This window comes from Protopterus annectens, chromosome 13.part0, assembly GCF_019279795.1.
Source record: "Protopterus annectens isolate FY-2018-M chromosome 13.part0, PAN1.0, whole genome shotgun sequence".
Classification (NCBI taxonomy): Eukaryota; Metazoa; Chordata; order Ceratodontiformes; family Protopteridae; genus Protopterus; species Protopterus annectens.
Genome location: NC_056747.1, coordinates 447,977,211 through 448,001,356, shown reverse-complemented (window position 1 = coordinate 448,001,356; position 24,146 = coordinate 447,977,211). Strand labels below are relative to the sequence as shown.

The 24,146-nt window shown below is 37.3% G+C and overlaps 1 protein-coding gene across 1 annotated transcript in view; it reads right to left on the bottom strand.

The window, feature by feature from the left end:
• The window catches only part of RBM19 (RNA binding motif protein 19), a 1,836,515-nt gene that overhangs the window by 1,737,581 nt on the left and 74,788 nt on the right, over positions 1 to 24,146 (bottom strand). Inside the window, exon 3 of the mRNA XM_044054094.1 lies at positions 16,886 to 17,020. Within this exon, the coding sequence (XP_043910029.1) occupies positions 16,886 to 17,020 (135 nt within the window). The remainder of the gene's footprint in view (positions 1 to 16,885; positions 17,021 to 24,146) is intronic.

The following is a 24,146-nucleotide window of genomic DNA, read 5'->3' as shown; positions in this document are numbered from 1 at the left end:
CAATTTTCCGAAAACAAGTGATTATTACTTTTAAAAGCATGGACCCATTCATTTAACTTAAAGTTGTGTCCATTGAGTGAAGTACCAGATCTCCCTTGAGCTGCCAAGGAAGAAGAAATGGAGTTTGAAACAGTACCTTGATTAACGCTCCGTTCCTATGCTGACTGGGTGAATTCACTACCCCATTTGTCTCCTCATGTCGGGAACACACATCATTCCTGCCATTAGTTACTTCATTTGGTGAAAGCAAGCCTTCGCCCCGCATTTCACCATCTCTGTTGTTTACGCCTGAAAATGACTGGCTCCATGCTCTGCACTGAGAAGGCAAAACAAAGTCACGTAGGGTACGATCTCTTATACCATACCCACTTCCTTCCTTGTCGCTAGTCCCAAAGTCCACTGCCGTTGAGTGTGCCTGACCACAAGGTAAGGTCTGCCCAGATTGAGTAACTCAGACAGGTGAGATCACCCTTTAGGCTGCGCATTTTGTCGTTGAGGCTGGCAATGGCCGAAAACACCTCCTTCTGCTGCATCTGAATACTCAAGTGATCAGACTGACCCAGAACTCCATCATCACTGTTGTTGGTACCAACGTTAAGATTAACAGAAGCCATTCCATGGTGACCGCCTCCACACTAAAAACCGAATAAACAAAACATGGAGAACACAGACCATAAAACTGGTAACTAAGAACTGAAAAAATGGTCTGGATGCACCGGAAAGCAATAAATAATTTATTCCACAGACAAATACAAGCGATTTCACCTGGCCGTAGTGCTGGGCTTTTTCAAGTAAAAACAAACACATACAAACACAGACCAGTTTAAATACTCTTTCCCTTAAAAAAGGTGCCAAAAATCCCTTAAAGGGACATTTACATTCATTGCTCTAAAAATGAAACAGCATGGCAAAGTGCAAAACACAAAATATATGTGAAAAGTATTTTAGATTTTAGCCACCCATATAAATTTACATTGTTCTTATTGGGTAACCACAATCTGAGTTTAAATAACCTTGAGTATTCTGTATTAATGTACTTTATGAATGGAAAATAGTGCAATATTTTAAACACATGTATTTATATGTTTTATATACTTTTCACATATATTTTGTGTTTTGCATTTTGGCATGCAGTTTTATTTTTAGAGAAATGAATGTAAATGTCCCTTTAAGGGATTTCTGGTGCATGTTTTAAGGGAAAGAGTATTTATACTGATCTGTGTTTGTATGTGTTTGTTTTTACTTGAAAAAGCCCAGCACTACGGCCAGGTGAAAGCACTTGTATTTATCTGTGGAATAAATTATTTATTGCTTTCCGGGACATCCAAACCATTTTTTCAGTTAATATTAAAATCTACTTGGAAAAAAATCACCCTTAAAATATAATCAAAGCCTGATAAGGTTTGACAATGATTACTCTTCCAGAATACTAGAACAAAGGAAAAAAAAGTCTGGCCAATAATAAAACTGCTGAAACAAAACAACATTAAAGCAGAGCTGGCCTTTCTAGCAAAGATAAAAATGTTTGCCTATGAGATGAGAACCTTTAATGACTTAGAAGCTATGTTCATCAAAAACAACAACATAGTGTCTATCCCAGAAGAAATGGAATGGATGGTCGCTATTCTTAAAAGAATAAAAGAAACAAATCCTTGGACTGATGCTAGAAAGAAGAAACAAAAAAATTATTCCAAGATAGCTGTCCCAGAAAAATAACTCTTACAACTACATCTCAAGTATCAACTGATATGGTACATCACTTGTCATCTGTTTTTATTTACAAAAAAAAAAAAATATAGGGTTTCTTAAACAACTGAGAAACAGTAATGATTTATTCAGAATGTTCAAAGAGTCCAATAATTCTTCACAAACAAAGGTAGGTCAAGATGGGTTACTATTTACATTATATACAAGCCAAATAAAGCAACATATAACACAAACATAGATGTTTCTGTTCCCCTACTTGAACTCAATGAATACTTATCTTGTTCATTTTTCATTGATTTTACTTATAATTTAAGTAATTAACTAATTCAACAAGGTACCATCATCAGAGTTCAGACTGAAATGTAACAAATTAACATCATATATTATACCAATAATAGTAGAGTGTTTTGAAAAAAATGCTGTCATGGAGACTAATGCCTTCTTCAGTTAAAGTATGACTTAGAAATGTCATGTATATCCTGGTTAAATAATAGTAGCAAGCTCTTCGTACAAATGTCATAATTATTCTGTCTAAACATAGTTAATATCAACTATGGCAGCTATCATAGCTTCGAGTGCTGTTTGATCAATCCTGATATGGTGTGTGTGGATGCAACCGTGCCTGGCAGCTAGTACAAATGTCATTATTCTGTCTAAACATAGTTAACATTGATGGCAGGTATCATAGCTTTGAGTGCTGTTTGATTAAGCTTGACATGGGGTGTGTTGATGCAGCTGTTGCATGTTGCCGTTTTAGTCTCTGGGAAGCTGTGGGTTGCGGCTTGTGATCAAGGTTTACTGATGCTTGTGTATTAGGAAGAGGCATTTGGTATTTTAGCCTGGATCCAGGGGAAGGGGGTGGATAAAACTGTGACTTGGGATATTTTGGCAGAGAATAGTTTGTTTATACATCTGCTGAGTGAGAGGTGGGAAGGCTGGAAGAATGTGTTCTCTTGTTGTGGCGGCTTATTGGGAGTATTTTTTTTTTTTTTTTTATCGGTTTGCTCTCCGGTCTTTTCCTGGCTGCTGCCTCACTGAAAGGGAGGGAATTTAGACTTGAAGTTGCAGTGAAGTGAAGCTTTGCTTCAGGTGCATCGTAAGCAGTACACATACATACTAACCGAAACAGGTGCTCCCAGGTTGCTATGGTAATGGAGACAGAGTGACGATAATGCTCAACGGCTCTGAGGAGCTTCAGAGATGATTCTCGGCAATGAAGTTTTTGGTTTAAAAAAATATATATAATAAACTACATGTACACATATTGATGGTCTCCCAACACTTTGTTTAGCTCATTAAGTTGATTCTTGATTAAAAAAAATAAATAAATAAATAAGCACAATTTTATATTTAAAATGTATGTTGGTCCAAACACATTAAGGGCTTGCATAAGAGTGGAGAGGTCTGAGTTACTGTGAAAGACTAAGAGCACTTGGTCTTGTGCAGTACCCTCTGCAGTGGTCTGGGAGGTGAGCTTGCTCAGACATGTTGGGCATATGAGGACTGCTGATTCGAGGGGTGTTTGGGGTTGCCGGGAAGTGCTAGAAAGTCATCAGATTTCCTTTGTGGAAATATCTCTGGGAATGGAAGGTGTGTTGAGTGGTTCACCGGCAGAGTGGCCACTGCATGGAACAGGCTCATAAAATGGAACAGGACAAATATTGGTTTGGATATTTTAAGAACAGCCTGGAGACGCACTGCATCAACTAGTGAATGGTTCTCTGGCAAAACTGGATGGGCATTGTTGCCCGTGCTTGAAGCACTGATATGTGTGTATGTAAGGATGGAAATATACTTTTAACAAATAAGAAACTAGAAAGGTCTCATAATTTAAAGTCTATGGACTGTATAAACATGCTTGGAAGGAGCTAATAATAAGAATAACCATTACAGCTTGTGGTCTCTCAAATAACTAAGCAACAGCCAAAAAAAAGCCACACACAATAGTTATGTAATGTATGACTTTAGTAAATCTAGACATAAAATATACAATTGTCATATAAGATGAAGCAGTCTGCTGAATTTAGATATTAAAGACAGGATTTAATAACATGGGCTTATGTATAATAACACTACTGTCTTAACATAAGTGGTTACAAAGGTAACTAATGTTTTATACATGCTCAAGAAAAACAATAGAAGCCTAAACTTGAAATGTTACGGAAAGTAACAATCATATTCTGAAAAAATAGCATTAAATTGACAATAGACACTCAGTTCAATAACATGGGCTTGTGAATAATAACACTACTGTTTTAACTTGTCATAAATGTCATACACTATATTGAACATCAAGGGGAAGCATGATGATTTTCTCAAGTAAATGTGCACGTCATATAATTGCTTTAACTTGAATTGTCGTTTTGTAACCCATCTTAACCATGCATAATACTTAAGCTGTTACCAAGGTAACAAATGTTTTACACATGGCATCAAACTGACAAAGTTGTTCAAGGGAAACAACAGAAGCCTGAACTAGGAATATCACAGAATGTAACAATTACATTCTGAACAAACAGTATTAAAATTGACAATAATCACTAATAGAATGTTGCCATTTAAATCTAAAAACTTTCAGTATATGCCATAAAATGGCAATTTATGAATTATGGAAAGGGAACTTGTAATCATTAATTACAACAAGTGAATTTGTTATTAACCTATAATTTCACTCATTTTATAATAAGAAATGACCGATATAAAAATCCTTGTGTAGGAAATGGGGGAGGGAAGAGGGATGCACTGATAATTAAAATGCAGTAACTTTCATCGATGTTTACATAAAACAAATGTGATGCTTTAAGTAAGTTAGCAACAAACAAAGCAATTTAAATTTATTTCACAAAAACATTTTTAGTATACCTGACCAAAACATTACTTTATTGGTAAACACTCAAAGCATAAAACTGATAATTTCCTTTAAAAGCTCAAACATATACTTTATAGTTATCAGAGGAAAATGATTAATAGTCACAAAAAAGAAAAATACATAGTCTAAATAACCTAAAATGGATTTAACTTTATTATCTTTAAATACCAATGGCTTAAACAATCCTAGTAAGAGATCAAATCTACTGAAATATTTAAATACTGAACAAAGCACAAACTGTCTTCCTTTAAGAAACTCATTTCAAAACAAATGACAATTACAAATGGAATCCTAAGGAATATATGATATTGGCGCAATCCACTTACAAAACAAAGACAAAAGGGGTAGCAATCGTACAGAAAACAAATGTGATTAACCCAGAAATCATTTATAAGTATGAAGATAAAAAAGGCCTTATGGCATTAGTAATAGTTAATTATAACAGAATATGGACCCTAGCCAGTCTATACTGGTTCCCAGGCATTGGAACAGGAACTGTTAAACACTTGGATTTCATTTCCAATAATTATAAAGGCAACTTAATATTAGGAGGAGATTTTAACTGCATATTTGATACTTCTGAAGTTACAAATAAAAGACCACTGCATACATCTGCTGTATCAAAAGCTTTAAACAAGTGGGTAGAATAATTTCATCTTGTAGATACTTTCAAATTTAAAGATAAATCGTTGCTGTTTTCCCATCAAGATCACAGATTTTTTTCCCAAACTAGAATAGATAAAATATTTGCTGCCCATGACTTACACCCTAAAATCATTAATTTCTCAATCACTCCCTGACCCTTTTCAGACCACAATTCATTGATACTAAAGCTTCAAATGGGTACAAATCAATAATCTTTTAACTCCAGAATTCTAGCATATACAACTAAAATTAGAGAGTTCAAACCCTGGTTATTATCTGAATTACAGTTCTTCTTAGATATTAATTACACCACAGAGATAAATAAAATAATGATATGGGACTCATTAAAAGCTTACATATATGGCAAAACCCTAACTTGGTATTTTAAAAAAAAAAAAAAAAAAAAAATCAGGGAATGGGATTCTGAATTATTAGATCTACAATCCAAAACTGTCAGTAAAAGCTGAAAAAAATCAAAATCATTTGGAGATGAAAAATAAAAGTATTAAACAATAAATACAATGAAATTCTAACACATAAAACTAGTTTAGCTTTAGAAAAAACTAAAAAACTAAAAATTAATACCTTGGCCACTTCTCTCAAATATCTACATAATTTATTCACAAAAATCAAAATACAGTCAAAAGCTAATAACATTAAAAGTATCTTCCATGAAAAGAAAGGGAAAAATGTCTCTGATATAGGTGACATTCTTGATGCCTATAGAAATCACTACATGGAACAATTCCAAAAATAAAATATATATATCGATCAATTAAATCTAGATGAAAAATGTTCTAATATAAAGAAATACCAGAAAAATTAAAACTAGATCTGCAAGCACCCATATCATACAAAGAAATTACAGATACAATAAAAGAGAGTAAAAATAATAAAGCTCCAGGTATAGATGGCATAATTATGGAAATATATAAACTTTTTCCTTCAAAGATACTATCCATCTTTATTAGAAATTCAGTCACAAACCTCCCCTCTTGGAGATATTCCTTAATCACACCAGTCCTACAGGAAAACAAATCCCCAAACCTCTGTACCTCATATAGACCTATATCATTATTAAATAATGACTATAAAATATTTATGACAATATTAACTAACAGAATGAAAATACCACTATCCAAAACAAAAAGCAATGATCAAACCAGATTTATATATCATAGTCACACACGCCAATATTAAAAGGATATATTTTTCTTATACATTAGGTTAAGAAAAAGAAACACTCATAATTGGCTTAGATATACAGAAAGCCTTTGATTCCCTAAATTGGGACTATTTATTCAAAATCCTAATGCTATTTGAATTTCCTGCATCCTTTGTTCATCTCCTAAAGAATATAAATACAAACAGTTTAGCATATGTCAAGTTAGGTCCTTTTACCTCTGAATATATACATGTAACAAAAGGCACTAAACAAGGATGTCCCATGTCACCGATTCTATTTGCTCTGGCTATTGAAATACTGGCAGATTCAATTCATAACAATATAAAAATCAAAGGAATAGATGTTTATGAACAATACAATACTAAAGTAATGCTATTTGCTGATGACATATTACTAACATTATCCAATACACAAGAGAGACATTAGAAGAATTAGATATATTAATTGAAAAATTTCACGACTTCAGAACTCCATTTCAATAAATCAAAATCAAAATTTTTATTTTTAAATAAAAAAAACAAGAACTGCAGACTAAGGGGGATCACATCATAGGGAAACAAGAATCTATTTTAAAATATATAGGAATTGAGTCATGCAAGGGATAATAATGAATTAGTCTCAAAAAACTACAATAATATCAACACAATTAAAATATCTGGGGAAAAATGGAAAAAAAAATAATAACATTTGAAGATAGACTACAGTTAATAAAAATGTCTTTACTCCCCAAGATCCTATATATAGCCTTGGAAATACAACTGTTAACAGAACTGAATATTCATAAAGAAATAAATTCATACCTAATAAAATTTTTATTGTTTCCCAAAAGAAACAGAATAGCTTTAATACATATCAGACCATGGAAACACAGAGGATTAAACTTTCCTGATATAGAAACATGTATAAAAGCATCAATATCTAAAACAATCTCAGATTGGATAAGTCCAAATTACTCTGCAAATTGGAAAGAATTACTAACTGTAATATAAATAAATGAATTTGATTTACAAAAAAAATTTCAAACATATAAAAACAATCTGCCGTGGCACATACACATTAGTATGCAATATAACATAACTAAACCCACTAAAACTTGTATGATTAATTATTACATTGACTCATTTAGGAAAATTATTAATGCAAAAATAGATTTAAAATCAGGTTTGATCTTTTAACACCATTTATAGTCACAAAGAACTTTCCACATAAAACATATAGAGAAATTATTAATTCCTAGAAAGAGAAAGGATTTGTTTGTTGGCTCCAATGTATCAAAGAGCTAAAAGTTTTAGATATGCAAGTAATAAAAACAACTTACAAAAATTCCACAACAGGACTGGCTAACTTTACAGAGTATTCTGTCATATTTGCAAGATTGAAGAAGAATAATTAACAATTCTTCATTTAAAGAAATACCTACATTTACGAAATACATATATGAAATCATATATAATGACTGACATGGGAAACAGCATTTCAAAATTTTACGAAATATTGATAAAAGTATAAAACGTGCTGCGGTAGCATTGTCGCCTCATAGTAAGACGCTGTCCGGTTCGATTCTCAGCTAGAGCGTCTTCTGCGTGGAGACATGCGTGAATGGGCGTACCTTCGTTGAAGGTTGTGCGTCAGGGCTGGTAACTCGGCACGTAAAAATCAACTACGAATCATTAGCGGACCAGAGTTCCGCTGTGGCGACCCCTAACCAGGAAAAGCCGAAAGACACAACAACATAAAACACCCAAAACCCCATATTGGAAATATGTAACAAAATGACATTCAATACAGTTAACTGAAGATATTAAAACAAATATCTTATTATCGATAATATAAACATCCTTTACACAATACTGGAAAGTTTTTATTTGGAAATGCTTGCACAGAGCATTCTTAACCCCTGACAGAATCAGTAAAATTAGTTCTTCCATAAAAGGAATATGTTGGAGATGTGAGCAAGTACACAGTGCAGATTGGAACCACATTTTGATTGTGTTAAAATTAAGCCATTTTGGAATGGTATTAATAACTTTCTACAAGCTTTATTTAATGAATCATTTTAACTAAAGCTCTTGTATTATTACTTGTGAACGAAGGTCCTCATTTGAATAGGTCAAACATGTAACTAGTATGGACTATACTTGCAATTTCAAGGACATGTATAACAAGAAGATGGAATACAAATACAATACCAACTTTGGAAGACTTCTACAGCCTACCAAATACCACAGCATTATTGGAAATTAAAATTAAAGAATTTATCCAAAGCCATTTGTCAACTACCCTTGAGGAAAAGTCTTATCGTTGATTGACACTATACAATAATTGATCAGACACTCTGATAATGGATTGGACATACTTATAATGTAACTGCATATATTAAGATCTGTTATAGTGTCAGGCTAAAGTAAATAGTGTACATAGTTATTTAAGATTTTTTATTTTTATTTTATTTAACATTTGTTGACCGGGAAAGATGTTATGTATAAATACTATGGATTTCATTCAAATGTATTTGAAAAATAAAAAAAAAACTTTTGAGAAGAAAAATAGACCACTGTCATAACTTATGTAAGATTTATGTCAAAGAATCACTGTATTTTTATTGAAAATACAAAACAGGATTCAAGCTGTAATTGCTTGTTTAAACTGCTGTTTAATAAAACAAGACTTGAGCACTTTCGCCCTTTTCAGAGCTTCATCAGATCCAAGTTGTACAAAGCAGTAACAGATATGTACTTTTCTATTTTCCACATAAAAAGCCATGTAAATTACAACAAAGGCTTTACTCCAAAAGCACTCACAGATCGCATTCAATGACTGTGATTGGAACAGTGGCACATTCAGTTTGCATCTTTATTATGACTGGTGCTGTTAACTCCTTATCTAAGCAAGCACAAAGTTACTATGTATCTAGCTGATTACTGTGCTAAGTATAATGTCAAAAAACAATGTAGGCATCTAGTCCTGCATTTTTGTTACATTAAAATAGTATGTAATGAAACAGACAGCAGTGAGACTATGCTCTGTGTGCATTGCTGTAAAGGGAGAGGGTAGGGGAAGAGACTGGTGGTTAACAGAATTCCAGAAGTCATTTGCTGTTAAGGGCAGGGGTGCAATTAGGATTTAACAACTGTCTGAGAATCCAGGAAGCCTTTGAGAATAAGTCAATACAGCAAAATGCCCTTAGGGCTAGTATTAAGCAAATCTAAAAAAAAAAAAAAAAAAAAAACATGCATGAAAATGTGTTTATGTATAAGGTTCCCAGGCTCTGAAAACATAGGGGATGGGAGGTGGTCAAACATGGGCCACATATCAAAGTCATGTCAAACCAAAAATTATGTGTGTGTGTGTATATATATATATATATATATATATATATATATATATATATATATATATATATATATATATATATATATACACAAAGAAAAATGGTGGCTGTCCAAGTAATACACACAAGTGATTGTGTTAAGTAAATACGTCTCTCGGCTTGTGCTTACACTTTCACCCATTTCTGTAAATAAAGTGAAGGGCTTCCCGAGATCTCACTAAAGCATACATCAGCAAGGTATACTATTGATCAGACACATCATAATATGAACAATTCAACTTGACATTAAATTAATCCTCAGACAGCAAACGCAAGACAGCTGCAATGGAAATAAAAGTAAAAATAATTAAAAAAAATGTAAACCATATAAAAAATAAAATAAACAATTAAAAACCTTTTACTAAAGATATAAAAAAATGAATGAAAATGAATACAGCTTCCATAGGACCTGACAATATCCCTGGATGTGTTCTACATAGGTTCATAGGTTCATACTAGGCTATCTGCCCTAGGGCATTTATAAGCCTAGCCAGAGTGTGTTTGGCTTTCGCCACCCATTTTAAATTAATTTTGCTATGCCCTTTTTCGAGGTTAGTATACTGTGCCTCTGTCTAACAGTGACACAGAAGTGATACCCGGGGTAAACCTACGAACCCCCATCCACTCATCAAGATTCCTCTTGAAGAGAGTCAATGAGGGACTCTGCCTAACCTGGACTGGGATTTTATTCCAGAGTGAAGGGAGCCTCTGGGTTATGAATCTGTCCCTCCAGCATGTCCTGTTTATTTCAGTGCTGAGGTTCAAGTCTCTCGAGTGCGTAGCTCGATGGGATTTGGATTTTCTGAGGTGCAGCATGTCCATTAATTCTGGGTTGGACATGGCTTTATACATCAAGCACAGATCGCCTCTGAGCAGGCAGTATGCCACTGAGTAGAGCTGGAGTTTCTTTAACCGGGCAGCATACGGCATCTGTTTGAGCCCTTTGATCCTCTTGGTGAGGTAAGTTTGGGGTCTTTCCAGTTGCTGCAGGTGTCTGGTAAGGTACATCCCAACAGGGGCATTTAACTCAATTATGGGCCTGATGAAGGATGAGTAAAGAGGCACGATGACCTCCCCTGATCTAGATGTGAATCCCTTCATGATTGGGTGGGCTATATAAAATGTTTTTCTAACCACTTTGGCCACGTGGTTGTCAAATGAGAGATTGCTATCAACTTGGGTCCCCAGGTCCCCAATTACTTCTTCTGTACTTAATGGATTACCACCTATGCGGTAATTCGTGGGCACTTTGTTTTTGCCAAAGGGGATGACTATACACTTCATGGCGTTTAGCTTGAGGCCATGGCTCTGGCACCAGTTGTCTGTTTCTATGAGGCCCTTTTGGAGGATGCTTGTGTCGGCTGGAGAGTCGATTATAGCGCCCAGTTTGCAGTCATCTGCGAACTTGGTCAGCCACAGTCCTTCCGTGTTGGCCTGTACCTCCGAGAAATATATACCGAACAGGAGAGGTCCCAGGACTGAGCCTTGTGGGATGCCACTTGTAACTGGTTTGGAGTCTGACATGGCTCCAGCAATTCTAACCATGTGGGTTCTGTCCTTGAGCCAGTTTGCAACCCATCTAGTTACATAGGGGTTTATATTTAAGCTGGTGAGCTTATCTATAATGCCAGAGTGGGGTATTGTATCGAAGGCTTTTGAGAGGTCCAGGTAGACTGTGTGGACCACCTTCCCCTCGTCAATGGCCTTGGTGACTGTTTCAAAGAAATCGACCAGGTTTAAGAGGCAGGATCTGCCCTTAAAGCTGAACTGGATAGGATCCAGTGTCTGTAGGTCCCCAATATCTTTTTTTATGAGGTCCATGATGATCCTTTCCATAGCTTTGCAGACCAAGCTAGTCAGGCTTATGGGGCGATAGTTTCCAGGATCCGTTGAGGCACCACCTTTGTGGAGAGGGACCACTGTTGCTGTACGCCACTCTTTGGGTACATATCCTGTGGTAAGGCTGAGATTGAACAGTAGTTTTATGTTTGGGTTTAGCTCTTCTTGGAGTTCATGCAGGACGCAGCCTGGGACACCGTCTGGTCCCACTGATGCTGTGTTTTTTGCTTTGGAGATGGCGGCTCTTACCTGAGCATCTGAGATGTCAGGGGGGCAGCACTCTGCTGGGATAGATATTTGCCCTTTGGTGGGGGAGTTTGCGCTGAACCTGTCAGCTAGGATGTTGGCAATGTCTGTGGGTTCGGTGTATTTTTTGTCATTTTGGACTAATTCTGAGCATATCTGGGAATTCCCACCCAGGTTCCTAACATAACTAAAGAAAGCCTTGTGATTATCCTTAGTGTCCTGTGCAATTTTTCTCTCGAAACTGGCCTTAGACGTTTTTATGAGTGCCCGTAGTTTTTTGCCAACATTGATCAGAGATGCCTTCCCTTTTTGGGATTTTGCTCTATCATCTAGTAGCTTCCTCCTTCTATTATATAGTTTGTTTATGGCTGGGGTCCACCAGACAGGACGTCTGCCTTTGGAGGATTGGGTCTTGGTTTTATTTAGGATTGCATGATCCATGCATTCCTGAAGGTGTTCATAGAATGCGTTTATAAAGGATTCTGCGGTCTGGGCCGTATTTTCCACAGGCCCGGGGGCTTTGAAGGATTCCACCTTGGTTTTGAGGAGTGTGAAATTTGCTTTAGAGAAGTTTTTCACTGTGGTTTTCTGGGCAGGGGGTGGGGTCGGGATGTGAATATCCAGTGAGATTAGTTTATGGTCTGATCTTACCAGTGAGGGATACACTTCTGGTCTGGAGCATAGAGTCCCCATGTTGGTGATGATCAGGTCCAGTATGTTTTCCACTCTTGTGGGAGTGGTAACAAGTTGTTCCACAGCATTTGAGTTTATAAATTCTAGGAACCTTTGAGTTAGGGTGCTGGAGCTAGAGTAATGCTCCCAGTCTATGTTTGGGTAGTTGAAGTCGCCCAATATAATGGTGTTTGGAGAGACCTTCATATTTTCCAGTGTTCTCAGGAAGGCCGAGTGGGGTTCCTGGGTTTGGGAGGGTGGTCTGTAGCAGGCTATAAACTGGAAGGCAGTTTTAACCACTGTTAGTTGCACATGGATAGTCTCTGATGCTTCATGCTGTGCCACCAACCTGGAGGTGTGGGTATCTTTGACGAATATTTACACTCACCATGCTTTTCGGCCCCAAAACTTGGACCGAGCCAGAAAAGGAGGGGATGAGGTATAACCTGGTAGTGCTGGGGTGCTCTCGGGAGCCTTGAACCAGGTTTCTGTTACTGCACAGATATCGATGTTCTCCATGCTAAGGAGAGTTTCGAGTGCATGCATCTTGAGGTTTAGACGTCTGGCGTTGAGTAGCATTACTCTTAGTTTCTTATCCCTTGTGATACCTATGGAGGTGGGTTTCTCGTTTGAGCCTTGCCTAAAAAAGGCTCTATGGGGGTAGCAAGAGCCTTTGCCAATATCCAAAAGCCCAGGGGTGACAGGTGCAAGTCGTCCCTAGCGAAGCATCGTGGCCTGTCGAGCATGTCATCCCAGGGTGACAGGCATTGGATCCCCTTTGAATGACACCAATACATAAGCCAATTGTTGAAATTGATAATCGTCTTCATATTGTGGCATCATTCTTGGTGAGGGTAAGATGCTACTCAAGGTCAGGGTCATACCAGCCTGGGCCACATGCTCAGAGAGCTCCTCTATGTCTCTTTTCATGTAGTCCAGGGAGGTACGTCTCAGGTCATTCACACCAGCATGGACAATGACCGAGTCATATTTGTACTTGCCTTGGAGTGACCTGAGTGCTTGTGTTATGTGGCGGATCCTAGCGCATGACAGGCAGCTCACCGTGACCTTCTCCTTGTTCAGCCTGGTGAGCGGGACGTCAGTGTGCCTGACGATAGAGTCACCTATTACAAGTGTATCAGGTGTGTTTAGCCTTAAGGGCTGTGACTGTTCAGCACACTGGCTTTGTGAGCTATGTGTTGCACGTGTTTTGTTTTGGGGTAGCGGTTGCTTGGGTGTCTGCTTTGGAGGTCTCTGCTGCTTAGGCAGATTTTTATTTAGAGCCTCCGAGTATGTTTTTGTGTGTTTATGTGTTTGGTTTGCTGTTGCGGTAGGTCTATGTGAGACTGGAATTGTAGTGAGTGTGGTTTCCTTCTCCTCCTGACAGGTTTTGCCAGTACTGAGTTGAGAGAGCTTAGCCTCCAGTTTGGCTATATGGTTGCATCTCTCACATGTGTTGGAATTTGTTGGGAGGAGGAGAGGGTTGTCTGTGTACATGAGACTGTTGTAACATTGCCTCAAGATTCCCAGATTCACCAGCTGGACCGGAGAGGAGATTGACAACTGACCTTTGGACATGCTAGAATAGTATTGGGAATTCCTTTATAATTGAAAAAAGGGCCAATGGGAAACAAGGTACTCAAGGGAGTTTGTGAGGGTGTAGTGCTTTTAATTTTTAGTGCTGACTTATATAATTGCTTTAGTGAGCAAGTGCCAGGTAACTTAAATGCAATGTGTTACAGGTAACTTAAATGCAAAAATGACAAACAATAACTTTCTTTCAAGTGAAACAAGGAAATAAGTACAGTAAGCAATGCAGATGTCACTAGGGATCCACAGAAGAGCTGAAAAGCCGCGTTTTAGGTGGAATTAGCGTTTCACGGAAATAACAAGCAAACAAGCATACAAACAAAGCTAGATTCAGCAGGCCTGGATCTAGTCTATGCTACAGCAAACAAGGTGTACCAATTCCAGTAAGAAACAGTTCAAATATGCAGGCACTATAAGCCTTTAACCAGAAATTCCCAGCTCAGAAGGGCAGAGTCCAGCCTCTCCTCCCACAAGAGTGCAGACCACGAACCTTCTTAATGTAAAATAACTGGCCTGAAGCCCAAGTGCTTAAACCAGAACTAATACACTTTTAGAATAACAGACACTGAGCCCTCAATCAGCAGTTCCCAACTTAGAAGGATGTAAGCTACCTGTCCTGCCACCACAGTGCAGGCCACAAACCTTCCTAATGTAAAACAACTGGTCTGAGCCCAAGTGCTTAATCCAAAAGACTTAGAATGATAGCTACACTTTAATCAAGTTACTACCAAGCAGTAATAAATACAATTGAATACTTTAAAGAATGCCTGGATTAGTGCTCAAGTTATACAAACCAAGCAAGATTCAGCAGGCCTGGATCTAGTCTATGCTACAGCAAACAAGGTGTACCAATTTAGTAAGAAGCAGTACAAATATGCAGGCACTATAAACCTTTAACCAGAAATTCCCAGCTCAGAATGGCAGAGTCCAGCCTCTTCTCCCACAAGAGTGCAGACCACGAACCCTCTTAATGTAAAATAACTGGCCTGAAGCCCAAGTGCTTAAACCAGAATTAATACACTTTTATAATAACAAACACTGAGCCCTCAATCAGCAGTTCCCAACTTAGAAAGATGAAGTGAACTGATACCACATCTGTGTGCCCTGTTCAATCACAGGCTCACCTCAGGCTTTGTCCCTACCAAATGGCGCACTGTTACAGTCATCCCTCTCCATAAAGGGGGAGAGACTACAGACCCTGGGAATTACCGCCCCATTAGCCTGACGAGTCTGACATGTAAGGCTATGGAGTGCATCATCATGGACCTAATTAACAAGGATATAGGGAATCTCCAAACTCTAGATCCCACGCAATTTGGATTTGTGAAAGACAGATCATGCCTGCTCAACCTAGTTGACTTCTTTCAGTCAGTCACCAGGCCTGTGGATGAGGGCAAGTTGGTTCATACAGCCTACCTTGATCTGGCCAATCCCTGATACCATTCCCCACTCAGGAATTATTGATAAACTCACCAAACTAGGCATCAACCCCTATATCACTAGGTGGGTTGCAAACTGGCTCACAGATAAAACCCACAGCGTGAAAGCAGCACACACACACACACACACACACACACATATATATATATATATATATATATATGCCTATACACATATATCATTACATATCAAGATTTAAGCCAGTTAATACTAATTAGCAGAAAAGTACCAACGGATTGAGTGAAACCACACATATCAGACTGCTGTTGAGCAGTGAATGGCAGTTCAGACTCGAGAGAACAGCTATAGCCACATTAGGAGTGGGACAAAATATTAAAATATGCTTTTTACAGCCAGCATGCCCCAATATAAGACACAAAACAGCAATGCTTAAGGAAGAAATACAATAAGAAACTAATGCAAGTACTGCAGGAAAGGCATCAGGGACCTGCAGCCAATGCAGTGCCTTTGTGCAGCAATCTTCAACAATGGTTTTCTGCTAATCCAATAGGCATTCCTGTTTCTCTTTTAATACTAGTTTGCTGAAAATCAGAGGCATCACCTCACTATCTTGTCTCTGGGAAACTCCAAATTAATCAAAGTCTGCAGTAATTACAACATACTAAAATACAATGAAACAAACTACATAATTTTGTCAACAATTTAAGGGATTAAAAACTGAAAGCAAATACCTGCATTACTAGGTTACAAAAAACAGAGATGCAAAATACTTCAAAATGTACAGAAGCATTGCAAATGAAATCATTACACATGCATATACATAATAGAGGTTTTCTTCAAAAATACCAGATATTTATTATGGGGTTTTTCATTTCCCCTAACACACCAGAAGCCAGGACCATATCAATTTCTGAAACTAACTCACACAAATACTTCCAAACTGAGTAGTGCAAGTGACTTCAAAAATGTAATAATCTTCCTCAAGGGATTAAAAGCACTGCATTTGCTAATCTGTAATTATACGATTTCACATTTTGATGCACTGAGTGTTGCTACATTCTTCATGGCTCCATTATTATAGAAAATTATCTTTCTAAGAATGCATGCAAACGGCAGCGCAATTAAAATGGGTATCTTCACAGTTCCATGATTATAGACAATGTTACTGAAAATGTTCTTGCAGTCTGCAAGTACAACTAAAATGGTTGTAAGCATATTAAAACTATAATCTGAAGGTTAGACAAATTATTTTTGAAAATTAGTTAGCGTTCCAAAACATTATAGGTAGTATACAAACATGCAATTGGTACCAATGCCACAAATCTGCCACATCTTGAAGAGGTACACAACATGGACTTACCGACTTTGGTACCAAAGCATCCTGTTCCTTCTGTGTAAGTTTTTTTGACTTCTGTCCTTCCGGTTGCATTTTCCGAGAGTGCTTACTCCATGCTCGGCTTTCAGACAGATCTCCAAGCGACTTACAAAACTCTACCTAAAATTTCAAAACAGTCATAAAATTAAACCACAGAAATTATACATGACATAGAAATTTTTAACAAGCCTCCACCATTCGCTGAGTCACTATAGAATCTATTATTTTTTCTATAAAAATTATACATAAGCAAAGTAAAAAAAGAAATAGAATGGTCTAAGCAAAATAAATTGGATTTATTAAAAACTGTTTGCTGCTTTAGCTGGGCCGTTTTTTGTGTGTAATCCCTCTTGACTTCCAGAGAGTTACTTATCAGTTTGTTTGTTTAAAAACAAAAATCTTTTCAGGGGCTGAACATGGTCCTTTAAAAATAAACATGGGTAAGGTCAATATACACATTCTTCATTGTCTTCACCTAGCCCTGGCCATTTTTTTAGCCAGCAAACTGAATTTACTGCCCCACAGCCTGCTACATAAAGTTTGAAGTTGACAAACTGAATCTTATCCAATCAATGCCTTTCTTCCAACTGTTTTTTTCTTTCCTTATACTACATCCTTCTATCCTTCTTCACTATTCACAACTTTATTCAGGTCTTCAATTCCCTCTGATTTATGTCTTGTAGTTTGAATCTAACAGTCCTATAACGGCATATTTATACATAGAAAGCTCTATGCAAAATCTGGCTAATCAGGTCTTTCATCTTCTTAAAACAGCTATGTATCTATGAATTTTACACAGTAGGGCTTCCTGTAATAATAGCCAATATATTTACAGGTTTATATGATGCTATTTGTAAAACTCTGTAACGAATGGAGTAGATTTATTTAAACCAGTTTCTGTCAAACTAAACAGTTTATACCTGCGAGTAGCCAAATGTGCTGTGCGTTTTCACAACCTTTTTTATTCAAGCAAAATTGTCAACAGTCAAGGAGAAAATGGTATCATCCCAGGCTGCAGCCTATCCTGGCACTCAATGAGTACAGGCATGAAAGTAATCATGTGCTGGATGCCAGTCTATCACATGGTATTTTGTGAAGAACTACTACCTGCACCCATAAAAAAGTGGAAGAAAAGATACAAAAAATGAGAGAGAGAGAAAAAAGAGCACACACTACAAATTCTCAAAGAGATGATAATCAACATAAAAATACACTATGCCTTAACTGAAATACAGGACAATTATCAGCTTTCTGTTTCTGTAAAATTAAGCTCTTGGTTACCATTGCTGCCACAGTAAACTTTCCTTTAGATAATAATCATATTCTTTGGACATTTATAACAGAAAAATTCCAGGTCTCATCTCAAATTAAAACTACTAAAATTAATTTTTAACATTGTGTGTAGCAGCTGCTCAACTAAACTCCTGGGCACGTCTACCAGTAATGGCAAACTGGTGGGACTGAAACAGCAGTACCAAAAAGTCAGATCTACATACTAATTTCACAAGAAAAAAAAAAACTACAGGATGTATGCAAACTACACAAAATCTTTATTTCTGAGACTACTCACTGGGGAAATAACTACCATTAGAAGCCATGTGCTTTACTATTAATCAACCAAAGCAGCTTCCAATGATTCCCATCTTTCTTCATCAAATACAACAGACAAAAGAATGCTGTAAATTTTGAAGTATTTCTAGACAATGTGCAACTGTCACCCTTCAGCATAGTTTCTGTAAGATGATATACTGTCACCTTTAGAGTATCATCTTATAGAAAACATTAAAAAATCTCATAGCAAATCATTACTACCAACTAAAACAATATCAGTTATTGGACTTACTTCATCTGTACCAAAACTGGCTTATCTTGGGCAAGTAAGAGTTGACAGAAGGACACAGTCCCCTACTCTAATTAACCATCCATCAGCAAGGTCAGATTTGTTCTTCTGGGGAGACTAGTGGTGAATACCATCCTTAAACCCAGAAATTAACATAGATAAAAATACATAAAAATATAATAAACTTTTCAGATGAAATGCTCAAATTAACTAGTTTGGGATAGAGGGAAGCAGCAGCGTGTCCTGGCACACGGTGAATAAAGGCATGAACTAATCATGAGCTGACTACCAGTCTATCATAGGACACACACACACACACACACACACACACACATGCACACACACAAGGTAATTTGGAGGACTGCCAATTTCCCTTTCATGTCTTTAGGACATAGGATGAAACAGGAGCACCTAGCAAAATCCCATGAGGATACATACCCTAAGCCAGTTTCCAAACTGAAGAGCGAAGTACTGTGAGGCAACAATGCTTATTACTGCGCTAGTTATCCAGCTTCCGCTCTTACAGTATAATCAAGTGTCAGGAAGACACCACTGGGGTAGAATAAATGCCTAGGCTACTATTCAAGAAATCACGTCAGAAAAAGTTTTAAGCCTGAGTCACAGATCAAGGTACTCTCTGCTGAAGTGTCAAGCAAGTGCACGCACATAAATTGTTCAGTTCTTGCCTTCCTTTAAATCTCAAACATTATTCTGCATGTACTGTTTCCACAATTTCCATTTTCCTATGTAATTTGATCTGACCTTTTTTACAAAGATTTCATTTCCAGTTCTTTTATCTCCTTTACAATATTCAGTGCTTCAAATGCATTTAGTTAAGACTTTGATTTCCATTTTCTAGGAAATGCTTTTTTGGCAGCCACTAGAATTAGACTTACCAATGCTTACTTTACCTAGGCAATTCAATCTTGGTACTTCAGCTCAGAAAAAATTGTTTCTGTAGTCATACCCCTTTTGATCACCCAATTTTTCTGGCAGAGTATTCTGCAGAGCATTCTTAAAGTCTGCCAACTTATTACACTCTCAAAATGTTCCCTTTCACCTCGTTCTTCCCCTTCACACCTCCAACATTTGCCATCTACCTGAGGAAAAATTATTTGGCATCTACTTGGGGTATAAAAAATACCTATGCAGACACTTCCAAGAAAAAAAATCCTAAATCTTCTAGACTTTGCATACATGGACGCCACAGATAATGTCCTCCCATTGTTTCCTTGTGAATTGCTTATCCAATCTTTCTTCCCAATCTTTTCTAACTTCCTCTGACTGATTTTTACAGGTTTTCTGCAATATTCTGCATGCCCAAATAATTATCCCTTTTTTTAAAAGCAGCTTCTGTTCTAAATTCAACTAAATAAATACTCTACCAGATCAGATCTTTCACTTAGGATTCCCCTATCCCTTTCTCTTTGCCTATACCTGGATATCAATCCCAGACAGGGAAAGCAGTCTCTAGCTTTTAGACCAAATGTCTACTTGGCCTCTTCCCATTCTAGTACCTTTCCTTGTCTAGTTAATTGCACTCAATACTTTGGTTCCTTTGCCAGTTTTCTACAATGAATTCCAGCTCCTTCTTACATATTCTGTGTATCCCTAATTACAGTCATCCCTACTGGCAAAAACTCCTTTCATGTGTTGGCTTAGTTCTTGGAATACTTTCTACTACTTAAATATAATATTCTGTATGATTGATGATGTTCTCCTTAAGGATCTACATCCAAAATCCTACTCTCTCCTTATTTTTTTTGAATTTCCCCCTTATTTCATCATCTCTTTCCACTTAAATTATAGTTTTCTGCTTGCGTTATTTATATGAGCCTTAAATGTATAGCTCTAAAACATTATTTCAATTCAGGTAATCCTAAACCACTTTGTTCTGTTAGAAAGATCATGGTATCCCACTTGACTCTTCCCCTCTTCCCTCCCAGATAAATTCCATCAACTAGTTATTAATTATTGCCCACATCTCCTCTGATTAATAAACATATGCCTCACCTGTATATAAAACAGAAGGGACTAAAAGCATTTTAACTGCTTGCATCTTACTATCCATAAACAAGAGCTTCCAGTTTCTCAGTTTCTTAAATTACCTTTTATTTAGCCTTTCCCCACATAGTCTTAGCTGTCATAACATAATCCTTTTTAATCCATAATCCTAAATAGTTCTTTTTATTGAGTCTTCATAAATATAGATATAGCTGGACCAATTCTTGTGTGGTTGCACACCTTAGAGCGATAGCCTTTGTTTTATCTTCATTAATTTTATATCCCAGAAAGACTTGAACCTGTCTTAAGATGTTCCACAGCACTGAGATAACCTTTTCTGGTTTTATCAGGTGCAATAATAGATATGGAACTACTTGAGTGTTTGCCTCCTTCCCCTGTAACTTAAGTAAACTGACTCTTACATTAAGAGCTATAATACTTACCTTATAGCTTTAGGACACCTTAGGAAACCTTGTAAACTGCAACGCGAGGGCTCTCTTCGCTCCCTTCCCTGCCCCCAATTCCCTTCCCCCCAGTACCTCTAAATTTAAAGTACTATAGCCATTCCTCCACTTTCTAGATCCTATCTGCTTTCATCTGGGATAATTCCTCCCACCAGCACACGATAGTCACAAACAAGAATCTTTTAATGAAGCTTTCAGGTTTACACCCTTCATCAGCATACAAAATCACAAGACATTAGCACATTTAAATAGAGGACCATTATAGTCATATGACCAAGCCAGCCATACAGAGAACCATTATAATTAAATATACAGATTCAATTTAAAAACATATAAAAATATTTTGCATATAGTTGCTTATTAGAAGCATAGTACATAAATATAAAAAGTGTAAAAAATGCAAAAAACTACAGGCTGGATCGTGCTTCCAGGAAGGGGGGAGGGATAGCTGTACTCTATAAATCTGAGTTGAATGTCACCATAGATGTAATACAACCACCTCAGATTAATAACTCAGAGATTCTTGCCACCAAACTGCAACTTAATAAAATTAAATGCATTAATATCATCTGTAGGTACATTCCCCCAGGTAACAATATATCTACACTTGAAGATATCCTGCACTGGCTATCATGTCACTACCCCCAAGAAACTCTACTACTTGGAGAATTTAATATAGACTGGGGCACCTGTTTCTCAGAATCCCCAACCACCCATATTAACCTGCATGCATTTACACAAATCATATCCACCTCTACCAGGATAGCTAAATCCAACCAAAAAGAAAGCATACTTGACTGGGTACTCAAATAGTCACCCCCAACTGTACACCTCTGGTACCCTCCCTGATGGCCTAAGCGATCGCCTTCTCACATATGTAATTAAGCACAAAGCCATTAATTCCCAGCAACACTTACTCAGAAAGGTTAGAAACAATAAAAACTTTGACCCTGCCAAATTCCAACAAGAACTAAACTCATGTAATTGGTATATTCTAAAACACCTCCCCTTACAGGAAGCAGTAGCATACTTTAACAACAAATTCCTTGAGATCCTTGATTTGCATGCACCTGTTTGTTCAAAGAGAACAAAGGCAAAAACTGCGCCATGGCTTTCTAAAGAGTATAAACTCAAAATTACCCTTAGAAACAAAGCATGGGCTTTATGACCTTCTTCTAAAGACCCCCCCCAAGATTACATTAAATACAGGCAATCCAGGAACTAAACTAAAAAATCCATTTTACAAGACAAAAAACAATACTACTGTAATTTACAGACAGTAAATCAAAATAACCTTCAGAAGTTTTGGGCAGGTTTAAATAATCTACTACATTCTGGACAAACTTCAACCCCAATACCTGCTGCTACTACTGATAAAACCTCTGAAGCTGTTTGACAGTTTTAACAGATTCTTTACTGAGACAATTCAAGCCCTAGCTAGCAAACTACCTTCTAGCTCCCCTGGTCCTGAAAGTACCACCCCTAGAAACCTACTCGCGTTCAGATTCCAACCAGTCGCCACTTCACTTATCCGTACCCTGATCAAAAAATTAAAACCCACTACACTTTCTGCTGATCAACTCCCTGCAGAGTATCTACAAAAATCAGCTGATGCTACTGCTTACCCAGTCTCAACATTAATCAATCGAACCAGAGTAGAAGCTAAAATTCCCACCATCTGGAAAATATCCTATGTAATCCCACGTCACAAAGGAGGAAGCTCTACTGAATTCTCCAGTTATAGGCCAATAGCTATACTCTCTCCACTTGCAAAGATTATGAAAATGTATTCACAGACAACTCATGCACCACCTAATCCAGAATCACCTTATGGCAGACACTCAGCATGGCTTCCATCCTCATCACAGCACTACGTCAGCCATCCTAGCCTTTACCAACACCATAAACCATAATCGCAACAATAATTATATATCCTCAGCCCTCTTCTTGGATCTCTCCAAGGCATTCGATATGGCTGATCACCAACTTTTAATCTACACCCTGCAAACATTCTGTCTAGATACTACAGCCCTTCAATGCTTTCAATCCTACCTGAATGGTCGACAGCAGGCTGTCCTCTGGCAGGACAAACTCTCTAATCTTCTACCTAACACCTTTGGAGTACCACACGGCTCTATACTAGGGCCCTTGCTGTTCTCCATCTTCATTAACGACCTTTATACTGTCATCCCAAAAGTCAGCTGTATCCAATATGCTGATGACTCTACTCTGATTTGCTCGGCCACATCTCCAACAGAGTTATGGTCAGCTACCCAGACCACCTTTAATACAATAGAAAACTGGCTTTCTGAACGTAGTCTGATCCTAAATACCAAAAAAACTAAAATGCTGTTATTTTCACCAACACGTAGGTCTACAGCTTTCACCTTTACCATGAATTCAAATGATGGCACAATAATCTCCCCCTCTACAAAACTATTAGGTGTCATCATAGATAATCTAAAATTCGACCTACATGTTAACCAAACTATCAAAACCATCATTAAAAAACAAGGGTCACTTTACAGAATAAAAGCCTTCCTAACCCTTCCAGTTAAAATTGCAATATCTCGCTCTCACCTTCTTCCAACCCTTCTGTATGCATCCCCTCTATTCTCGAATTTAAACAAGACTGTCCTTAAACTCTCAATTTGTTACAACCACATTGCCAGGTTTGCCACTGGGCTGCCTTTTAGGACACATCATTGCATCAATCTAAATCAGCTTGGGTGGCTTGAACTACCCAGCCTAATCCAGTATAACCAACTGATTATGGCCTATAAAATCCTCTATAATCCGGACAATACTCCTGCACTTAAAAATATTATCACCCCTATAACAATCCTAGACCGCTTCGATCCTCTAACAAACTACTAATTCAGACCATCAATTACTGTGTAATTTAATTTAATCCTGATTTACGCTTGGGATTAACTCT